At 48.1% G+C, this 18,780-nt stretch overlaps 1 protein-coding gene across 2 annotated transcripts in view; it reads left to right on the top strand.

Moving 5' to 3' along the window:
- The first annotated feature begins 803 nt into the window (after nucleotides 1–803).
- Nucleotides 804–18,780, top strand: part of LOC137432600 (phosphatidylinositol 3,4,5-trisphosphate-dependent Rac exchanger 2 protein) — a 229,247-nt gene continuing 211,270 nt past the window's right edge. For both annotated transcript variants that reach the window (XM_068124662.2, XM_068124661.2), the window contains exon 1: nucleotides 804–1,225. In XM_068124662.2, coding sequence (XP_067980763.2) covers nucleotides 1,082–1,225 — 144 coding nt within the window. In that variant the 5' untranslated portion in view covers nucleotides 804–1,081. The remainder of the gene's footprint in view (nucleotides 1,226–18,780) is intronic.

The raw sequence follows: 18,780 nt of genomic DNA, 5'->3' as shown, positions 1-18,780 counted from the left end.
ATCCAAAACTCATTCCCCTGAGCAGTCTCATCACATGGAATGCACTGGGTGGTTTGCCATTGCATTCCCTGCGGTAATCATGGCAGGATTGCCCTGATTTTGCCCAGGGCACCGCCACACAATAGCCTTCCCTTTCGAGATATACCACGAGATTCGTTAACGTCCGCAGGCACAGGTGGCTCACGGTCCCTCCTCCATGATCTCCCTCCTTCCCTGAGCATCGCCAGGGCGAAAGTTTGCACATCCTTTATCTTTTGGGAGTGAAACCCACAATCATTGCTATTTCTCCAGCATTGTGCAAAAAGAGAACAGCAGGAGGATCTGATCCGGCCTGGAGAATATATTGTATTCTTTCAAAGTTTAATGAAATTAGCATGAAGTGCTGTTCTATTTATTACGTACAGCGGTACACAGGTCATCCTTTTTGTCAATGCTAATTTTCACAATTTCGCCGCCTCTTCTCGTGCCTACGTAATAAGTAGACTCCTAATTTACAGGAAAGTTAAAATAAGGATTCTAATCGGTGGCCATCTATTTATTATGTACGTGGTGGTGGCGGCGGAACGGGGTGTTGTTTTTAGCAGGCGGAACAGTTGACTTCGATCCCCGACGGGATGACCCGATCTTCCTGCCTGGAACACTGAAGTACAGGTAGTCAGGTAGACAACATTACCTTGATGAACGTAAAGGTCCTGAACTTGTCGCGTAAAGGAGGAATGAAGATGAAGGAAATATCAGTACGGGAATGGGAGGAGCAAGTCGGGAATGGGAGGAGTAAGGGGAGGGGCTAATTTACGATCCTTGCAGTTTGCTCTCCTCGGTCTCGTTTGTGCCACACTTGTCCAGGCGGGTTCGGGTCTGCGCGCCGCACGGTGGAGTTACATCATCACTCGGGGCATTGCCGTGCATCGTAAGGATCCGTGCCTCGCTCCACGTGCGCCATCCGGGCTCCGAGCGCGCTTATTTGCAGCGGGATGCGATCGGCTTGCGGCTCGGGCTCGCTTGCCTGAGCGGACCCCAGAGGCGGTCGGTGTGATCTCCGCGAGTTGACCGATAAGGGTGTTGAGCACACGAGAGGGACATGTCTCGAGAGTACGAGAAGGCGTCCGAGAGCGCCGAGGGAGAGGAGCTCAGCGAGAAGCAGCAGCGCCTGCGGGTGTGCGTCATGAGCGAGATTCTGAGCACGGAGCGGGATTACGTGGGAGCGCTGGAGTTCTTGGTCTCAGTAAGTCTGCGGGGTCTCCGGGGTCACCGAAGGTGGCCTTTTGCCAATCGGTCGGGCAATGATTGCTGATGAGTGGTGGGGCCGATTTGTCTTGTTTGGGTTAAAAAAAAACGTGGGGGGGGGGGGCGGAAATTGTATGACGTAGAAGGATGCGGTTAAGAGGCAACATATTAATTACGTACGCAGATATTATGGGTATTTTGACCCTGCCTCCTCTCGCCCCTCCCGCACACCCCTCCTGAACCCTCCATAACCTCCCCTTACTTCTATCCCCTCCACCCCAACCTTCCCATATGTCCCCATTCTTCCCACACTCAAATCCCTCTTTCTTCTCAAATATAATTCTCCCTTTAGCTCCCAACACCAAACGTCTGTGCATACGTATTAAATAGACGTTCCCTATAAAGTTCTCTTCACTCCATGATATGATTAAATCGTGTGATTATTCATTTGGAGCACAGGTCGAGGAGCGTGACCTCAATGGATGGATAAAAAGAGCCTTGTTTCGCTTCATGTCGGGACCCAGTGGGGGTTAAAAGGATCGTATTCATTTATGCACCCGAAAGGAAGCCATTCACCCCGTGGAGCTACTCGGACTTCCCAGGCGGGACGACAGGTTCCTAAAGCGAGGATCGACGCAGAGCTCATGCTCACTCGGATTGGGACTCTGGCAGGCGGTCTAATGGGGAAAATAAATAAATCAACTCCCTCGGGTATTTTTGTCGTCACCTCGGACTGACCTCGGAAATATTTTGGACCGCAAAAATTATTCCAGGAGACCATTTGAACATCTGCCTTGGAATATTTAACATGAATCCATGGCTTATCGCTCCGGGTCGAGGTGGTGCGGGACATGTTGATTGTTGGGTGGAAGATGGGGAGGGTAAGGGGTGTGAGATTGGGGATGTGGTGGTGTTGGAGTCCCATGGGAGCACGTAACTCATGATGATGGGGTCCCGAGTTCAAACCCCCACATTTCTCTGCGTTCTTACTCGCATCCTTGTATTTCATGCCAAAGTACGTGGCTATCTCCCAATGTCCTTGTCCAGCATGTGATACATCATGCAAGCTCCACCATGAGCCTTCGATCACTGGTTAAAATAAATAAATAAAAGAAACAAGATCCATACCATTCGAGACACCAGTTTTGTATCAAATAAGTTTGAGACAACATTGAGGCCAACATTGAGGATTGAGGCCAACATTCCATTGACTACCTACAACGACCACACAGCGACCTGCGATATATCGGTAAATAAACCGCCTGGACGCAAGCACAAGATAAGGGACCAGAAGGTTGGCGATAAGGTCGGTTGAGAAGCCAAAGTAGATTCCGACCCTCAACTGACGCCTCACTATCGGATTATTCAGGACGGGCGTTCTGAAGCCACATTTGTCCATACGTTTCGCAGGTTCTTATACAATTTGCTTTCCGTTCAAGGAGACAATCCCCAGCCAATCTTTTAATGGAATACCAATGATACATCCTCTTGGGTAGTAAATATACCATGGGGAAACGTCATCATAGGGACCTGGTGGGAGGATACGTGGTGAGGGCCTTCGTATCGAAGCGAAAGAAACAAACTTTTCTTCGAGCTACCCTTATTTCACGTGTTTATTGCTTGTTTCTTGAATCTCTGTTCGCATTGTTCGCTTCTTCACTCTCGTTGCACAGTCTTTAATCGCCATGTTAGTCTTTGCGTGATTTGCGACTTGCTAAGAATGGTGCGCTCAGTCAGTACTATCCCCCGCCGTATCCACGACGTTGTCCTGACCTTATCATGGGAAGACGTCTGTCCTCGAGGGAATGTTCTATGCAATGTTATTTTGTTCTAAACGACGTGAACATCTTAACGGGATAGGGACCTTTAGGCATTTGACATCCTTTTGATAGACGCACCATCTTCACGGTGTGCTCCGTAGCTGGTCCAGTGGTCCATTATATTGGTCATAGAGCGACAAGTCCCTTATCAGTCTGCCTTGTGATCTAACGGTTAAAATAAATGTGTATAAGTCATCGAAAGCGGTGCGTTTGTGTCCAAAACACCATTGTGATTGCTTTTATGAGATTTATGATCCCTTATGCTTCCCCATTTTATTTTTTATTGCAATCTTGCACATGATCTTCAGTATGATGATACTCTTTGGAGGTCTCTGCACTTTATTGGAAGAAGAAGATGCACGAGGTCGTTTTCTGGTCGCTTTTACTACGGTATTTGTTCACACTTATGTTTACCAGCCTGGTGGATCTCACTTTGTCTGGCATACGACACATTTGATTGTTAAAAAATAAAGTCCAAAAACATTCACAAAAAGTCTCTGGTCGGTCAGTACCAGCCGCATGCTTTGTTATGTTAAAGGGGCAGTGGCACATGTCCATTGTTTGTTTTTTGGCTTGTTATCCCCGAGTGATGCTCCATGCATGCAGCTTGGGGTGGAAGTCTGGCTGGGGCCGAAAGAAGTGCCAGAAGGAGACCGGAAGGCTTTTCGCACCAAACCGGAGCAGGACTGCCGGAGCGATAAATTGCAACCACGGGCTCCCATGACTGTGCTGCTCACAGACATTTTTCTGTGCGGTGTAGCATCTGGGGCGCATTGATCATGCTTGTGCTTTCACATTATAAGAAACAGTGGACAAGGGTAAAAGTACCGAAGCGTGTGCAGTTGTTTTGCTGTCCTAGTTTGTTCTCTTGTGTCCTGATTTGTTGAGTTTTTTTGGGCAGGTCTCTGACATACTCGGATATATGATAAACCACACAGACCAAGCTTATCCAAATGGCTCTCTGATCTTGAGGCAGGATCATCTATTTGGCCATGGTGTCGGAGCTCAATATCGGTGTTGTGGGGATGAAGTTTCTGCACATCTTGCTGCCACAGAATTGCCCTCATAATGTACTTTGGCATGGGGTTGAGAGGTGGTGGCACTGGGTCCTCTATAATATATGCAGAGGTAAAGTGGTGGTGGTGTTGGTTGAGCTAAATGGAGAAAAGGGAGTGAAGGAAGAGTGAAAGGAGGGTATGCATTGGAAGTGCCGAAAGGAGAGGGGATCTGGAGAGGGAAAGGAAGAGGCATATACAGTGTATGGAGCATGGGGGGGAAGGTGTAAGGGATGAGCGCAAACATGTCCATCATGTTGGCGTACGTAATAAATAGACATTCCAAATTGATAATGATAATGCAAATTTGTAGATAAGAGGATGCAATGTGAATGCATTCATATCGTAATTTAGTTTTAAGGACGTATTAAGGTGTTTAAGTAAGTCCAAGTTTGCAGGTCTGTGTGCACCAGTAGATGTGTGACTGTTTTCCTCGACCTCTCTGTTCGAGTTGAGGGTTTGTCGTATCCAAGGATTGTTGCTTCACCTGTGCAGCACCCGAACGGCAGTTATAACTCATGTCGTGTTGATAATATTAATATTGTAATCAGAACAAAGCAAAACATCGTATGAAAGAAATACGTAGACTGTAAGGTTTGGTTGAGAGCCATCCACCTATTGCATACACAAGCGACTTAGAAGGGGAAGAGGAAGAGGTCGACACTGAGAAGATTAAGCATATGAAAGACAGAGGAGAAAAGGAAGGGAAGGGGTAGTTGAGAAGGAAGGAGAGAGTAGTAAAGGAAAAGAGCTAGTGACTATATACAAATGAAATGACAATGTTTGGTACATGAGGGGAAGCGGTCAATAGCTCCACCATTTGCATACGTAATTTGTGGATGGACCCTTGAGAAAAGGAGTTGGGTGGGTTTAAGAAAAAAAAAAATGCCAAAGCAAGGGGGTCTACATGCTACGTCTCCCACTGTTCTCAAGACAACAAACACAACAAACCCCTACCCCCTTCCCAAAACGTCTACCCTCCCCCTATTCTACTCCCCATGGGCCTTACACGATCCCTACCAAGTTTGGTGGTGATCACTCAAGACGTTTCAGAGATCCCATCCACCCCCTCTATTCCAAATCACCCCTAAATTGAAAAATCTATCTAAGCCAATGACCTTTTTTTTTTTTTTTAAATACCACAAATCCCCTATTGGGCTCCCATTATGCAAGCCACGTTTGATAGCACTGGGGCTCATAGGGCTGACATGAATAGCTGGACCCTGGCATGGAGAATCAACACCTCGAAAATTACTACTCCCTATTTTACTCACAATTTCTCCCAATTTCAATTTCAATTCCCAACTCCCAATTTCAATTTTTTTTCTTTTACTCCCAATTTCCCAAATTACTACTACCGGTACCTCTAAGATTACTACCCCCTATTTTACTCCCAATTTCTCCCCCTCTACCCCATTATGTGAGCTAAATTTGGTTGTGATCAACGGAAGCCATTACAAAGATCACCCCCTTCCCAAATGAACCCTCTATCTCATGGCACTCCACATTGGGTGCCAAGTTTGGTGGCCCTACAACGTTCCGTTATCAAAATGTATAAGATACGGGAGCGGACGGACAGACTTGAAACAGAAAAATGGAGTGTTGGTGTTCCAACAAAGGAAGCTTTGCCTGATGCGAGACCTGTCAGCAAACGCGTCGCACGTGCACCAACAAAGAGAGCCAAGAGTGGTGTAAATTGTCCTTTCTCCTTTTGTACCGCAGACTGTGGCTGCTCATTCATGTGGGTGAGTATGAATAGTAAGTTAGTATTCGGGTGTGAAGGTTCCTGTAACCTCCGATTATTTGGGATCTCATGTTCCATCTCATCGCGATAAAAGGATATAAATAACTGATCATTTCAGAGATTTGGTTCAAATTTACTTTTGTTGGAGACATTTTATTTGAAATGCTGAGCAACAAGCATCTTGGCTGGAGGGGGATGGGAAGCTGGGGTATGGTGGTGGTTGCAGAGGGGATAGGGGTTTGGGGTTTAGAGGAGGGGGAGGGATGGTCTCGTTCTATTTCTTCCTAAAAGTAATTGCTGCAATTTTTTAGGATAACAGTGTTTCTCTCGATTTGGGAATTTCGTACTGCCTCGACAGCCATTTCAGGCCAGAGGAATAAAACTGGGAATTGTTGATCGATGCAAGAGGCACAGCTGCTGTGAATGAACAGCTGGAGAATCTGCTTGGTAGTTGTACCCTAGTGGTGCTGTCACAGTGGCAATCTCATTGGTGGATTAAAGAGCAGTTAGTACCGGATGGATTAAATCCCAAGAGTTCGTCTGCGTGTCTTCCTCTTTATGTTACTCATCTCCTCTGGGTTGTTTCCGGTTTATAAACTCAACTGGACTATGTCCAGCTGAGTTTTTGTCGACACCCAGTGTCCGTCGTCCACCGTCCGTCTGTCTGTCTGTCTGTCTGTCGTCTGTAAACAATTCGACGTCTACGCTCTAAAAGTCACAAATATATTGATGAAATTTGATGAAACTTGTTATGCTGCATCTTTAAGACATAAACTAGTTTGGGATTGCATTTTGGCGTTGCACGCCCAAAAATGGGCGTGGCAGGGCGGCCATATTGAAAATCTATTTTTGTCATATATTTTTAGCACATATAAACTATATAGTTTGTGGTTCTATTATGCATATTCTAACCATATTGATATAGACCAGTTGAGTTCAGATTCTCTGGAACCTCTAGTTTTTTTTTTCTTTTTTCCTGATTCCATTATTTATCTCCTCCCTGGATTTTCCATTACATCCCGCTGTTCTGTTGTCTGACAGTGTCTGTTCTTTAAAATACGATTCCCATTCCTTCTTTTCCTTGATTTAATTCCTTTCTGGACTATTTTGTTATTTTTATTCCTTCCTTTATTCACCTCTTTTTGTGCTAACTTTCTTCTTTTATTTTATTGTAGAATTTCTCTTCTACCACCATTCACCTTTACCTGTTAGAATTTGTACCTAGACTCATACTGTAGGTTGTATATTTATTTGACAAGGGTTGGAGCAGAGCTGTCTAGCCTGGGTTTGAATCCTGACCCGGCTACAAACTTTTGGATTGGTCCTTTGCGGGAAGGCCCTTGCATCACAAATTGCGCCATCCTTTAGAATGGCGTTAAACTGGGTGTCCCGACTGCTAGCAACAGTTGGTGAACTTTAAATATTCCACGGTTTCTTTTGCAAAGAGTATGTGGATTGTCGCCGGTGCCTTGAACAAATTGCAAATTCCTGGCCAAACCAGCTCCAGTCAAACATCAGGCCTGGCCAGCCGATTTGGACCGAAACCTTTCCCCCTCAGTCAACCCCCATAAGGAGGTGGGATGATTGGGGCTGGTAAAGAAGAAGAAGAAGAAGAATAAATAGTAGTAACAGTAATCGTTACCATGTGGCATGGAATTAAAACCACACCCTATGAAAGAGAACCTTCAAGATGTGGGAACAGAACAGATTGTTCTCTTTTTAACTTATAGGGCAAAAATACTCCACCTTGATTGTGAGTTAAATCTACCAATACCATAGTAATGTTAATGTGCACATGGTGAAGCTTGCAAGAAGGAAAGGTAGGAAAAATGTTTGCTTTGCTTTAGAACGCACTGTTTGTTGTCACCATTGGAAAATTGGTATCGCGATGATTATTTATTTAATATTTTAATGTTATAATTCCATTGCATGAATTGCATCTACATTACTTGAAGGATTACGGACAATTACATCATATCCAGGAGAATAAAGATATGATGGCATGAAGAAAAGAAAATTCCCACGAGAGGGTAATGTGATCACTTTAGAATTATACTTACATCTGCTTTGTCTGCGCATCGGGCTACAGGCAAGCTCCTTTCCCTGAATAATCAGTGATTGAGGGTTCCACAGTCCATTATTAACAGATGTGAAATAGAAACGTTATAGAAGCATGATGGTAGCCAAGCATGAAGGGCTGACAAAGTTGGCCAAGTTACAAATTCCTGCTCTAACCACTTGGTTGAACGTCACACCTGGCCAGCTGGTTCGTGAAAGACTTGGGCCAAGCTTCTTCCCATGCATTTTTTTTTTCGGTTTCTGCAGATCTTGCCAATTTGTGACACTCGGAATCAATTTCTTGCCGTTGACGTGGTTGTTGTTCAGTTTCTGCAGGTATTGTTCTTCTGCGGCGTTTGGATCCAGTATCCCTCCTTCTCGATTGTTCTTTGGTTTCTGTAGATTGTGTCAATCTCCGATGCTTTGTATTAGTTTCCGGCCTCATTCGTACCTGTTCTTCAGTTTCTGTGTTTCTTATACTGTACTGTCACGAACGTTCCTCTTTTCTTGCTGACAGAAGCTTTCTTTTGCGCTTCGGCATGTTTTATTCATAAACAAAATACCTTTATCTTAGCTGCAATCTTACTATAATTCACCAAATGTCCGTCCACCTGTTCGAAGGTACTGCAAAAACGGCTGAACCGATCGCAACGATATTTTGGGTGGGTATTCCTGGGACTCCTGGGAGTAAAATGGCTATATTGTTTTTCCAAATTTTCCAGTTTTTCCAAACACGATGGAATAATATTTAGCGATATGAACAGTGATGTGGCTTTTGTTGAAATTCTACGTACCAGGAGAGAGCAGATCAACTGACAAACTCTTCCGATAGAAACGTGCGGCTCCGAAGTAACACGGCAGCGTGTGCAAAGCGACCGAGAAACAGGTGTAGTGGCCGCTTCTGTGTTACAGATTCGGCGTGCACTCTTCACACATAAACGTGCGACTGAGAAAGACGTGTAGCGGCCGCTTCCGTTTTGCAGAATTCAATCTTTTTTCAAAATGGGCGCCATGTACTGTTTAGATTTTGATTATTTGCATGTGATATGATTCAACGGATGTTTATATGAATCATTTAAAATAAAAAAGCCTTCAATTTCTGATATTTTGCCTTTTCATTTGGGCCTCCCAATTGAAGCCCCGCCCATAGGGCGGGTACCGTTGCTAGTTAAATAAATTGTACAATTAATAATGCTGCATTTGCGTGACCCACTATTCTCATGGCGAGTCAGTTGCTGCAACACACGATGCACAAAACCGGAAATGACCTCGGTAATGACAAATTATCACTTTTCAGTGCACGTTGTTTCCATTGTATACTGGGCCCTACATTTGAATTTTTTTGGAAATTGAGATTAGATTATTTTAATTGATTTTTCAAAAACATCAAAAGAAACTAATGTTTTTGCATTACTTTTGTGGGGAAAATACTGTGTCCAGCTCTGCTGGGGCAAAAATGGAACACAATGCAGAACATTGCCAAGGCAGTTGTAGCAAGTAGGGTTTTGGGGGAAATGCCCCACCCCCTAAGACACAACAGGCATTTTCAGGCCATTTTCCCTGCTAGAGCGGGGGTTAGCCCTAAGGTGTGAGGTAAAAATTTTGCCCCTGTGCAAACCTCTCGATTCAGACAACTAATTTGGTGGCATCCTGTATGGGGGGCAACTAGCAGCTGAGGAGGAGTTACATGACACACAGACAGACAGACTTGAATCTTATGCTGGTTGGGCAGGGATAACCAGTATTGCAAGGGGCGTTTACAGGTTCGGTCACAATACCAATCACGATGACTCAGACCCCAACACGTACAAATACCAAGGAAAGCAAGACAACTTTATAAAGTGATAGCAAACCTGTGGACATCAGGCCCACTTTCACATGGTAGTGTTATGTTTGGTAAAGGACATTTTAGCCTCATGCCAAGACTGGTCTTGTGAGATTCATTAAGTAGCCTTTTAAGCAGAAGAAGCTTCTTCTACTACTAATTAGCATTCTCTTCTCTTTATAAGGGATGAGGTCCAATGGCACCAAGTATCTGCCCTGCCTTGACCATGATCTTCCTCCACTTCGCTCTGTCCTCAGCCAACTCTCTCCACCCTCCAACCACCCGCACTTCACTGATATCTCTCCTCACACAATCCTCCCATCTCAACCACGTTCTACCTCTTTTCCTCCTACCTTGCTCCCTCAACCTATCCACTCTCTTTGCCATTCTATCTTCTCCCATCTGCACCAAATGTCCAGCCCATCTCAGCCGGCATTTCACCAATCTCCCAGTCAAACTTATCTCCACATCACTCTCCTTCCTCAGTTCATCCATTCTCGTTCTATCCACCCTCTTCACTCCCACAATCCTCCTGAGCCAGTTGTTCTTGCAAACCAGCAGCCTCTGTTGTTGTTTCTCTGTCAGTGCCACCATCTCCAGACCATAAAGGTAGGCCAGCGTTACACACAACATCAGAACCTTCTCTTTAAATTTCCTTGATATCTCTCTGTCTGCCATTACTACCTCCACCCTCTTCCACACATTCCCATCCACCTGAATCGTACTCTGCCCTTCTGTCTCCAACTTACCATCAACATTCAATGTTTTCCCCAGATACTCAAACCTCTTTCCTTGTCTGATCTCCTTCCCCTGCAACCTGATATTCATTTATTTTCTCCACTGCCCAACCCACATCACCTCTGTCTTCTCCATGCTCATTTTAGCCCACGTTTCTCAAATGCCTCCTTCCACTCCCCAGTACTTCCTGCATCTACCACCTACCCTCCACCACAACAGTCAAATCGTCTGCATACAACATCCTCCCCAGAATACCCCTCATGTTTACCTTTCTACTTACCAGCTCCATCACCATGATAAACATCAGTGGGCTGAGAGCACTTCCCTGCCTCAAACCGATGTTCACACTGAACGCCTCAGACACCCCAGGACCAACCAAAACTCTTCCCTTCATTCCCTTGTACATCCTGTCCACCATCCTAACCTCTGCTTCTGGCACTCCAATCCATCTCAGTGTCGCCATCACCGTCTCTCTTGAGACAGTGTTGTAGGCCTTCTTGAGTTCCACAAATCGCAATGCCATTTCACCTTGCACCTCCAACCTCTTCTCCACCACTGTCTTAGTTTGAACATCCATCTGTCATTCCTCTACACTTTCTAACCCCCTGCTGCTCTTCTCCAATCTCCATCCATACAGTCTTCCTTATCTTCCCACCCAGAATCTTCTCCAGCACCTTCATGACATTACTTAGGAGCACCCCTGTGCTTCCCCAGATCTTCAACCCGCAACCCCCCCCCTCCCCTTTCCCTTCCCCTTCCCTTCCACTTCCCCTTCCATATCGGCACAATTAACCCTGTCCTCCATTCCTCTGGAATCAAACCTTCTCTCAAAATATACATTTAACAACCTCTTTGTCCAAATGACTCCGACTTCTCCCACTGGAATGATCATCTCTGCACACACCTCATCAATGCCTGGCACTCTTCCCTTCTTCATCCTCTTCAATGCTGTCTGCACACCTCCTCCGTGATATCCACCAACTCCCTTTTCCCTCAAAATAACACGGTAAAGCTATTCATTTAAAGTTTGTAAAACATGCGACCCTGACCCATCTGCTCACGTTGACAGCGACTCAATTGCTGCAATCACGATGCACAAAGCTGGAAATGAACTCGGTAATGACAAATTATCACTTTGCATTGCTTACAAGGCCCTGCGTTTGATCGTCTTCGAAATAGAGATCATATGGTTTTATAGTTGATTTTTCAAAACGTCAAAATAAACAGTAATGCCTTTGCGTCCCTTTTGTGGGGAAATACACCACCTAGCTCTGCTGAGGCGAAAATGGAACACAATGCAGAATATTGCCATGGCAACAGTTGCAAATGGGGTTTTGGGAAAAATTCCCTACCTTTGGGGGGTAGGTTGAAAGATTTTGCACCTTTGCAAACCTCTCGAACCAGGCGATAGCATTAGGAGGACTTACGTGGCACAGACGGACACGGAACCTTTATACAGAGATGCAGTACATAATCAGTAATGTCCATATACAGGGTGAGCCATAATAAAGTTCCTATTTTAAATACAGAATTTGGCACAGACCACGTTGGAGTGTTAATTTAAATACAACACCAAATTTTTTCCTGAAAGACCATTTATTGCCGTTTTAATTTTTGATCTTCAAATTTAAACTTGAGCTTCTTCGTTCTCAGCACTTGTTTTTTTCCAATCGTTCGACATTTTCGTGAAACAATATTGTTTGGCGATCTCGCTGTTGTATGTATTCCTGGTCTTCTTGCGTTCTTGACTCAACCAGTTGTTATAAGCTTTTGGTGACGGTTTTTCATCGTTTTGGGATCCAAAGTGGCCTGTCTTCCCATTTCCTGCTTCGAACATCTTTGGACTGCAATTGCAGACAGATGAACCTCTTACTGTGCAGCAATTCACACTCTTTGAGCAACAGTTAGTCTCTTAGCCGTGGATCAATCTGAAGGCAAAGAAAACAATACTATTAATGCCAATAAACAAGCATTCAAACAAATATTTTGGACACGCAGTTTTCAATTCTATAAAACACACACACACACACACACACACACATCCAACCAAGATAAGCTAGTTTTGTATTTTTAATTCATTTTCTGAAATGTGTAGAATTTGTTTTTCACTTGTAAGGTGTGCGCTACGATGTGTAAATAAAGGTGGGAAAAAGCCTGATTTAATGTAATTTAATTCCAGGCTATAAAGCAACAAAAGGTGAAATTTTTTGAAAGGGGTTGTAGCTGTAGACTTTCTATAGGCACTGATTTTATATATATTTATATATATTACAAGTCAGGAGACGACAATGGTTCAAGAGCGAGTTGTATTCAATGACAAAGGTCAAAACCGACATTGAAAATATATAAATAGGAATGTATTATCTGTTATGAGACTAGTTTGCGACACAATACTGAAAATTCGGTTCGATTCCGACAACTTTGAAAATTTGACCTTTGTGACCTTCAAAGGTCGAAGATTCTGAAATTTGTTGGAAAACTTGTATTTCATGATGTATGTGATAATACAAGATCATGTACGACATTTCACCCGATCAGGAAGCGAACAATGTAATAAAACTATCAAAAATCGACTTTTCTAAATTTTGTGACCTTGTGACCTTGACCTTGGGGCGAAAATGAAAAATCGAGCTCCGTGGGGCTAGACACATGACATTGGCCTAAACAAATACCGAAACCCCTGTCAGATTACACCGACTCCATCGGAGAAGATGTAGCTTGAACTCGATTACCCCCTAAAAAGACATCTTTTTCGGGCGTGGCTCCGCCCACAATGGGCGCAATACGCCCACTCTAGGCAGGACACAACTAGATCATGATATCAACCTCCCACCCAAGTTTCATCAAGATCGGATGATATCATCGGGTAGTTATGCTGCGGACAGACAGACAGACAGACACACACACACACACACACAGACAGACGCACACATCCTGAACCAATATTATATTCTCCTCAGGGACCTTTCCATTTGAGCTGTATTCTTCATATAGTCGGAATGTTTCATTCTTCAGACGTAGTCACAATAAAAAGTTGCAATTAGGTACTCTGCACGTGGGGAGAGGGGCGGAGCATCGTTTACGTGTCCCCACTCGCGTTTGTAAATGCTATCTCCAAAATGAATAAAATAATGAGGGAACAGAACGAGACCGCCAATGAACGTTAACACAGACGGATGCTGAGCAACAAAGACATTGGAAGGTAATGTGTGCTCAGCAAACATATACAAGAGCAGCTGTAATGAATCCGGATGAAGTATCGGATAATATATTATTGTTGAAGATCATCATTGCGGTGCGAGTCCGATGGATGACGTCACCATGCATGTTCTGTTCTGGGAAACATTTCACTAATGAATGAACAGGACAAGGGGATGGATTTACACTGTGTTGCTTCAAGAGAAAAGTTCAATTACCTCTAATATTTGCCGTACCTGCTCGATTGGAACAATTGCCGGAGTGAGGGGGGGGGGGGGGGTTTAGAGAGGAGACCTGGGGGGGGGGGAGGGTGGGAGGAGACTGGGGGAGGAGAGGATACTGGGGGGGGGAGACTGGGGGGTGGGGGAGAGGAGACCTGGGGGGGGGGAGAGGAGACCTGGGGGGGGGGGGGAGACTGGGGGAGGGGGGAGAGGAGGCTGGGGGAGGGAGTGGAGACTGGGGGGGGGGGGGGAGAGGAGACTGGGGGGGGAGAGGAGACCTGTGGGAGGGAGGGGAGATGGGGGGGGGAGAGGAGACCTGTGTGAGGGAGAAGGGGAGACTGGGGGGGGGGGAGGAGAGGAGGCTGGGGGAGGGAGGGGAGACTGGGGGGGGGGGGGAGAGGAGACTTGAGGAGGGAGGGGAGACTGGGGGGGAGAGGAGACCTGTGGGAGGGAGAGGAGACTGGGGGGGGGGGAGAGGAGACCTGTGTGAGGGAGAAGGGGAGACTGGGGGGGGGGGAGGAGAGGAGGCCTGGGGAGGGAGGGGAGACTGGGGGGGGGGGGAGAGGAGACTTGAGGAGGGAGGGGAGACTGGGGGGGGGAGAGGAGACCTGTGTGGGGGAGAAGGGGAGACTGGGGGGGTGGAGAGGAGACTGGATAGGGGGGGAAGGGGAGAGACTGGGTGGGGGTGGGGGTAGAGGAGACTAGGGGGGGGGGGGAGAGGAGAGGAGGAGTTGGAAAGGAATGAGGGGGGAGGTGTAAAGTGACCCACTCCCCCTCATCATCCCTCCACCCACATCCCCCCCCCCCCCCGTGTGTGTGTGTGTGTGTGTGTGTGTGTGTGTGTGTGTGTGTGTGTGTGTGCGCGTGTGTGACCCACTCCCTGGTGCAGTGTGTTTGATGTGGGAGGGATGGGGGTGGGGAGGGAGAGGATTTGAGCTCTTGAAGTCACATTTTACATGAGATGTAATGACACATTTCAAACTGTATTTCCCATGTGCACACACACTCATTCGAATGTAATCAAAAGTAAATATATTGTGTAGATTACATCATTTGTGGATCTGATAAATCGCCAGTAACCATTTTGTAAAATTGAATGTGCAGCAACTAAATGAAGATGTCCAAATGTCACACACGTCCATGTCCATGGGATTCCCACGGGTGACCCCATTAGTATATAATAGTCTCCATAGGTGATTCTGTCTCTCTGTGACCTGTCTGTCTGGCTGGCAAGGGGTGTGGCTACACCCGGTCTGGGAGGGGCTTAAAAAACAAATCACCACCATTTTGTTTACTCGCATAGCTTTGAGGCCTCTTTTGTTCGGCCCGTAGTGTCTTGCTTTCTCTCACAGTTTTATTTAAACTCTAATTCTATATCTCATTTCATTTTTCACAGTCGCTAACATGGTTTTCGACTCGGTTGCAAAAAACGGGAAGGAAATTCGATGAAAGTTAATGTTTATAGAACAAAATGCATTTTAAAAGGCCTGTAACATAAAGTCCATTCATTGAGACTCCCTCACGGCTTCATCTCGACTCTAATTCACCATCACAGTCGCTGGGATAGTTCAAGTCTCAGTTTCAGCTAAAGTTGAGAAAATCGGCGAAATGTATTCCAACAGCCGTTTTGAATGTGTCTGGTCGGACGAGATATGGGCATGGGGAAGCAGAGAGGAGAAGCAGTGAGGGGAATGATAGAGAGGAATGAGAGAGGGGAATGAGAGAGGGGAATGAGAGAGGGGAAGGAGAGAGGGGAAGGAGAGGAGAGAATGTTCCCAGGACGTCGTTATTTATTTTATTGCTTAGTAAAAGTACAGCGACTAAATACTGAAGTTCCGGATCGAACCGAAGTCAGATTATATTTTCCATATTCCTGGGGTGTATACAAGCCTGGTGTTGGCTTAGCGGTTAGGGTGCCGGCTTGGGATTCTAGGATCCTGGGCTCGAATCCCGGTCGATCGCTGAATTAATGCCAGGGGGGTTTACTCAGCCTGTCATCCTTCTGAGGTCGGCAAATTGAGTACCAGTTCACTGGTAATTCCCTGTGTGTTGCAAGAGGTGACTAACAGGGTTGGCGACAGGAAGAGCATCCGGCTGCAAAACATTGCTTCAAAAAAGGGGACCAAGGTGCCCGAAAAAGGCCAACAAAGGCCAACCCCTGCTCTGTGGGGAAAAATGGCCTCTAAAGGTGTTTCTTCTTCTTCTTCTTCTTCTTCCTGGGGTGTATACACAGAGTTTAAAGCGAGTCGACTCGCTTTTTCCAACCATGGAATTAAACAATTGTGGTGGACAAGATGGCTCGCTGGCACGATGACATCATTCCGCGCACCAAGAGGGTGTCGGCCACGCCCGAGGGGTAGGCGTGGCCTCGGGATATACACGGGGCTCACAGCCCAGAGCACGGCAGTGCTATAGTTTGAGCTTTCAAATAAAGACGCTTTTGGTTACATGCGTTGTTGCTTCCCTTATTGGCAAGACAAGTCGTGCGCATAGCACCGCACTTCACTGGTGACCTCCGACTGGTTCGGCCGGCGCTGACCAACAGAACGCGCCATGACAAGTAGCAACGCGGTAGCGGTGAAACTCCCTGAGTTTTGGGAGGCTCAGGCCGAGGTATGGTTCATGAAGGCCGAGGCCCAGTTCCAGCTTCGAGGCATTACGGCGGATGAGCCGCGCTATTTCCACGTCATCGCCGCCCTCGGGCCCGGCACAGCCGCCCGAGTCGTGTCCGTCTGGCGGAACCCACCGGCCGACCACAGGTACGAGGCACTCAAGCGTCGCCTCATCGCCACGTTCGGCCTCACAGAGGACGAACGGGCCGACCGTCTCCTGGACCTTCCCGAACTCGGCGACACGCGACCATCGGTCCGAATGGACTACATGCTGTCGCTACTGAGGGACAAAGCACCGGATTTTTTATTCCGGGTGCTCTTTCTACGCCAGCTACCGGCCCAGGTACGCCTCGCGTTGGCCGGTTCCAAAATAAAGGAACCCCGTGCGCTGGCCGTTGAGGCCGACAAGTTTTTCGCGGCGTGTGACATGCGGGCGAGTTTCGGTGTGGCCTTCGCGGATCCCGGGGCTGATGCTGATGCTGCTGCACACCTCGTGGATCCCGAGGCTGATGCACACCTCGTGGCCGCTGCCACGGCCCGCCCACCACCACCGCGAAAGCCGCGGCCTCCGCCACACCCGCCACAAGCCTGGTGCCATTTCCACGCCAGGTTCGGCCACAAGGCAAAGAAGTGTTGCCCGCCGTGCTCGTTTGGCAAGTCGGGAAACGCCCGGGCCGACGCTCGATAGCGGCTTTGAGCATCGGCCTTTCCGGCAGCCTTCTTTTTATAATGGACACCTTGTCCGGGTGCCGCTTCCTATGCGAAACAGGTGAGCGTTATCCCTGCCTCTACGTCCGACAAGCGAACCACGGGCCGGGGCCCCGCGTTGCTTGCGGCCAACAGAACACCCATATGCACATTCGGGAAGCGATGCCTCTCCCTGCGGTTCGGAGGGCAATGCTTCAAGTGGTCGTTCGTAACCGCCAGAGTGCCCATGGCATTGCTCGGTGCGGACTTCCTCTGTGCAAACGGGTTGTTGGTGGACGTAAAGCAGAGACGTCTCGTCCAGGCTGAAACGTTCAGCTCGCTTGCTTGCGCGCTGAGCAGCTCGTTGAGCGGCTCACTGAGCGGCTCACTGAGCGGCTCACCGAGCGGCTCGCCAAGCGGCTTGCTGAGCAGTTCGGTCCCGGCGAGGTTGGTTTGTACGCTTCCGGCAGCGGACGAGTTCACCCGCCTCCTCGCCAGTTTCCTGGCCCTCACGCGGCCCACCCTCTCGGCGGTGGCCATAAAGCATGGTGTGGAACATCACATACCCACCGTCGGGTCACCGGTCTACACCCGGGCCTGCCGCCTCGAACCGACAAAGCTTGCGGTGGCGAGAGCGGAGTTTGCTACGCTGGAGCGGCTGGGCATCGTGCGGCGCTCCAAGAGTGCTTGGGCGTCGCCGCTACACATCGTGCCGAAGCCTGGCGGGGGATGGCGGCCGTGTGGAGACTACCGCCGCCTCAACGATGCCACCACCCCCGACCGTTACCCGGTCCCTCACATCCAAGACTTTTCCGCCAGGTTGGCGAAAATGTCCTGCTTTTCTAAGGTCGACCTCATACGCGGCTACCACCAGGTCCCCGTCAGGCCGGAGGACATCCCGAAGACGGCCGTCATTACGCCATTCGGCCTCTTCGAGTTCCTTCGGATGCCCTTCGGTTTGAAGAATGCGGCTCAGGCGTTCCAACGTCTGATGGACAGCGTCTTGCACGACCTGGATTTCGTCTATGTTTACCTGGACGACATCCTCGTCGCAAGCGCGTCCCGGGAAGAGCACCTCCGCCATCTCCGCACGCTCTTCGAACCCCTGGGCCAGCATGGCCTGATCGTGAACCCCGCCAAGTGCCGGTTTGGTATCGCCGAGATCGACTTTTTGGGGCACCGCGTCACCAGGCACGGGGCCATCCCCTTACCAGCAAAGGTGGAGGTGGTCAAGGGGTTTCCGCACCCCCGCACGATCAGGGGGCTCCAGGAGTTCCTGGGCATGGTGAACTTTTACCATCGGTACCTGCCCCGCGTCGCCCAGCTCCTGCGCCCCCTGCACGAGGCCCTCCGGGGGAAGCTGGGCAAAGGTGACGTTGTTTGGACCGAGCAGATGGACGCGGCGTTCGCGGGCGCGAAGCTCGCCTTGGTTAACGCCACCATGCTCGCGCACCCGGCGCCCGATTCACCGATCGCCCTCACCACCGACGCGTCGGACTACGCGGTCGGTGCGGTGCACGAGCAATGGGTGCGTGGAGCTTGGTAGCCGCTGGCGCTTTTCAGCCGGCAGCTTCGCCCGCACGAACGCCGGTACA

Source organism: Myxine glutinosa, chromosome 8, assembly GCF_964187855.1.
Source record: "Myxine glutinosa chromosome 8, kmMyxGlut1.1, whole genome shotgun sequence".
Taxonomy (NCBI): Eukaryota; Metazoa; Chordata; class Myxini; order Myxiniformes; family Myxinidae; genus Myxine; species Myxine glutinosa.
Note: the sequence above shows the minus strand (reverse complement) of the source record. Positions and strands in the feature narration are given on the sequence as shown.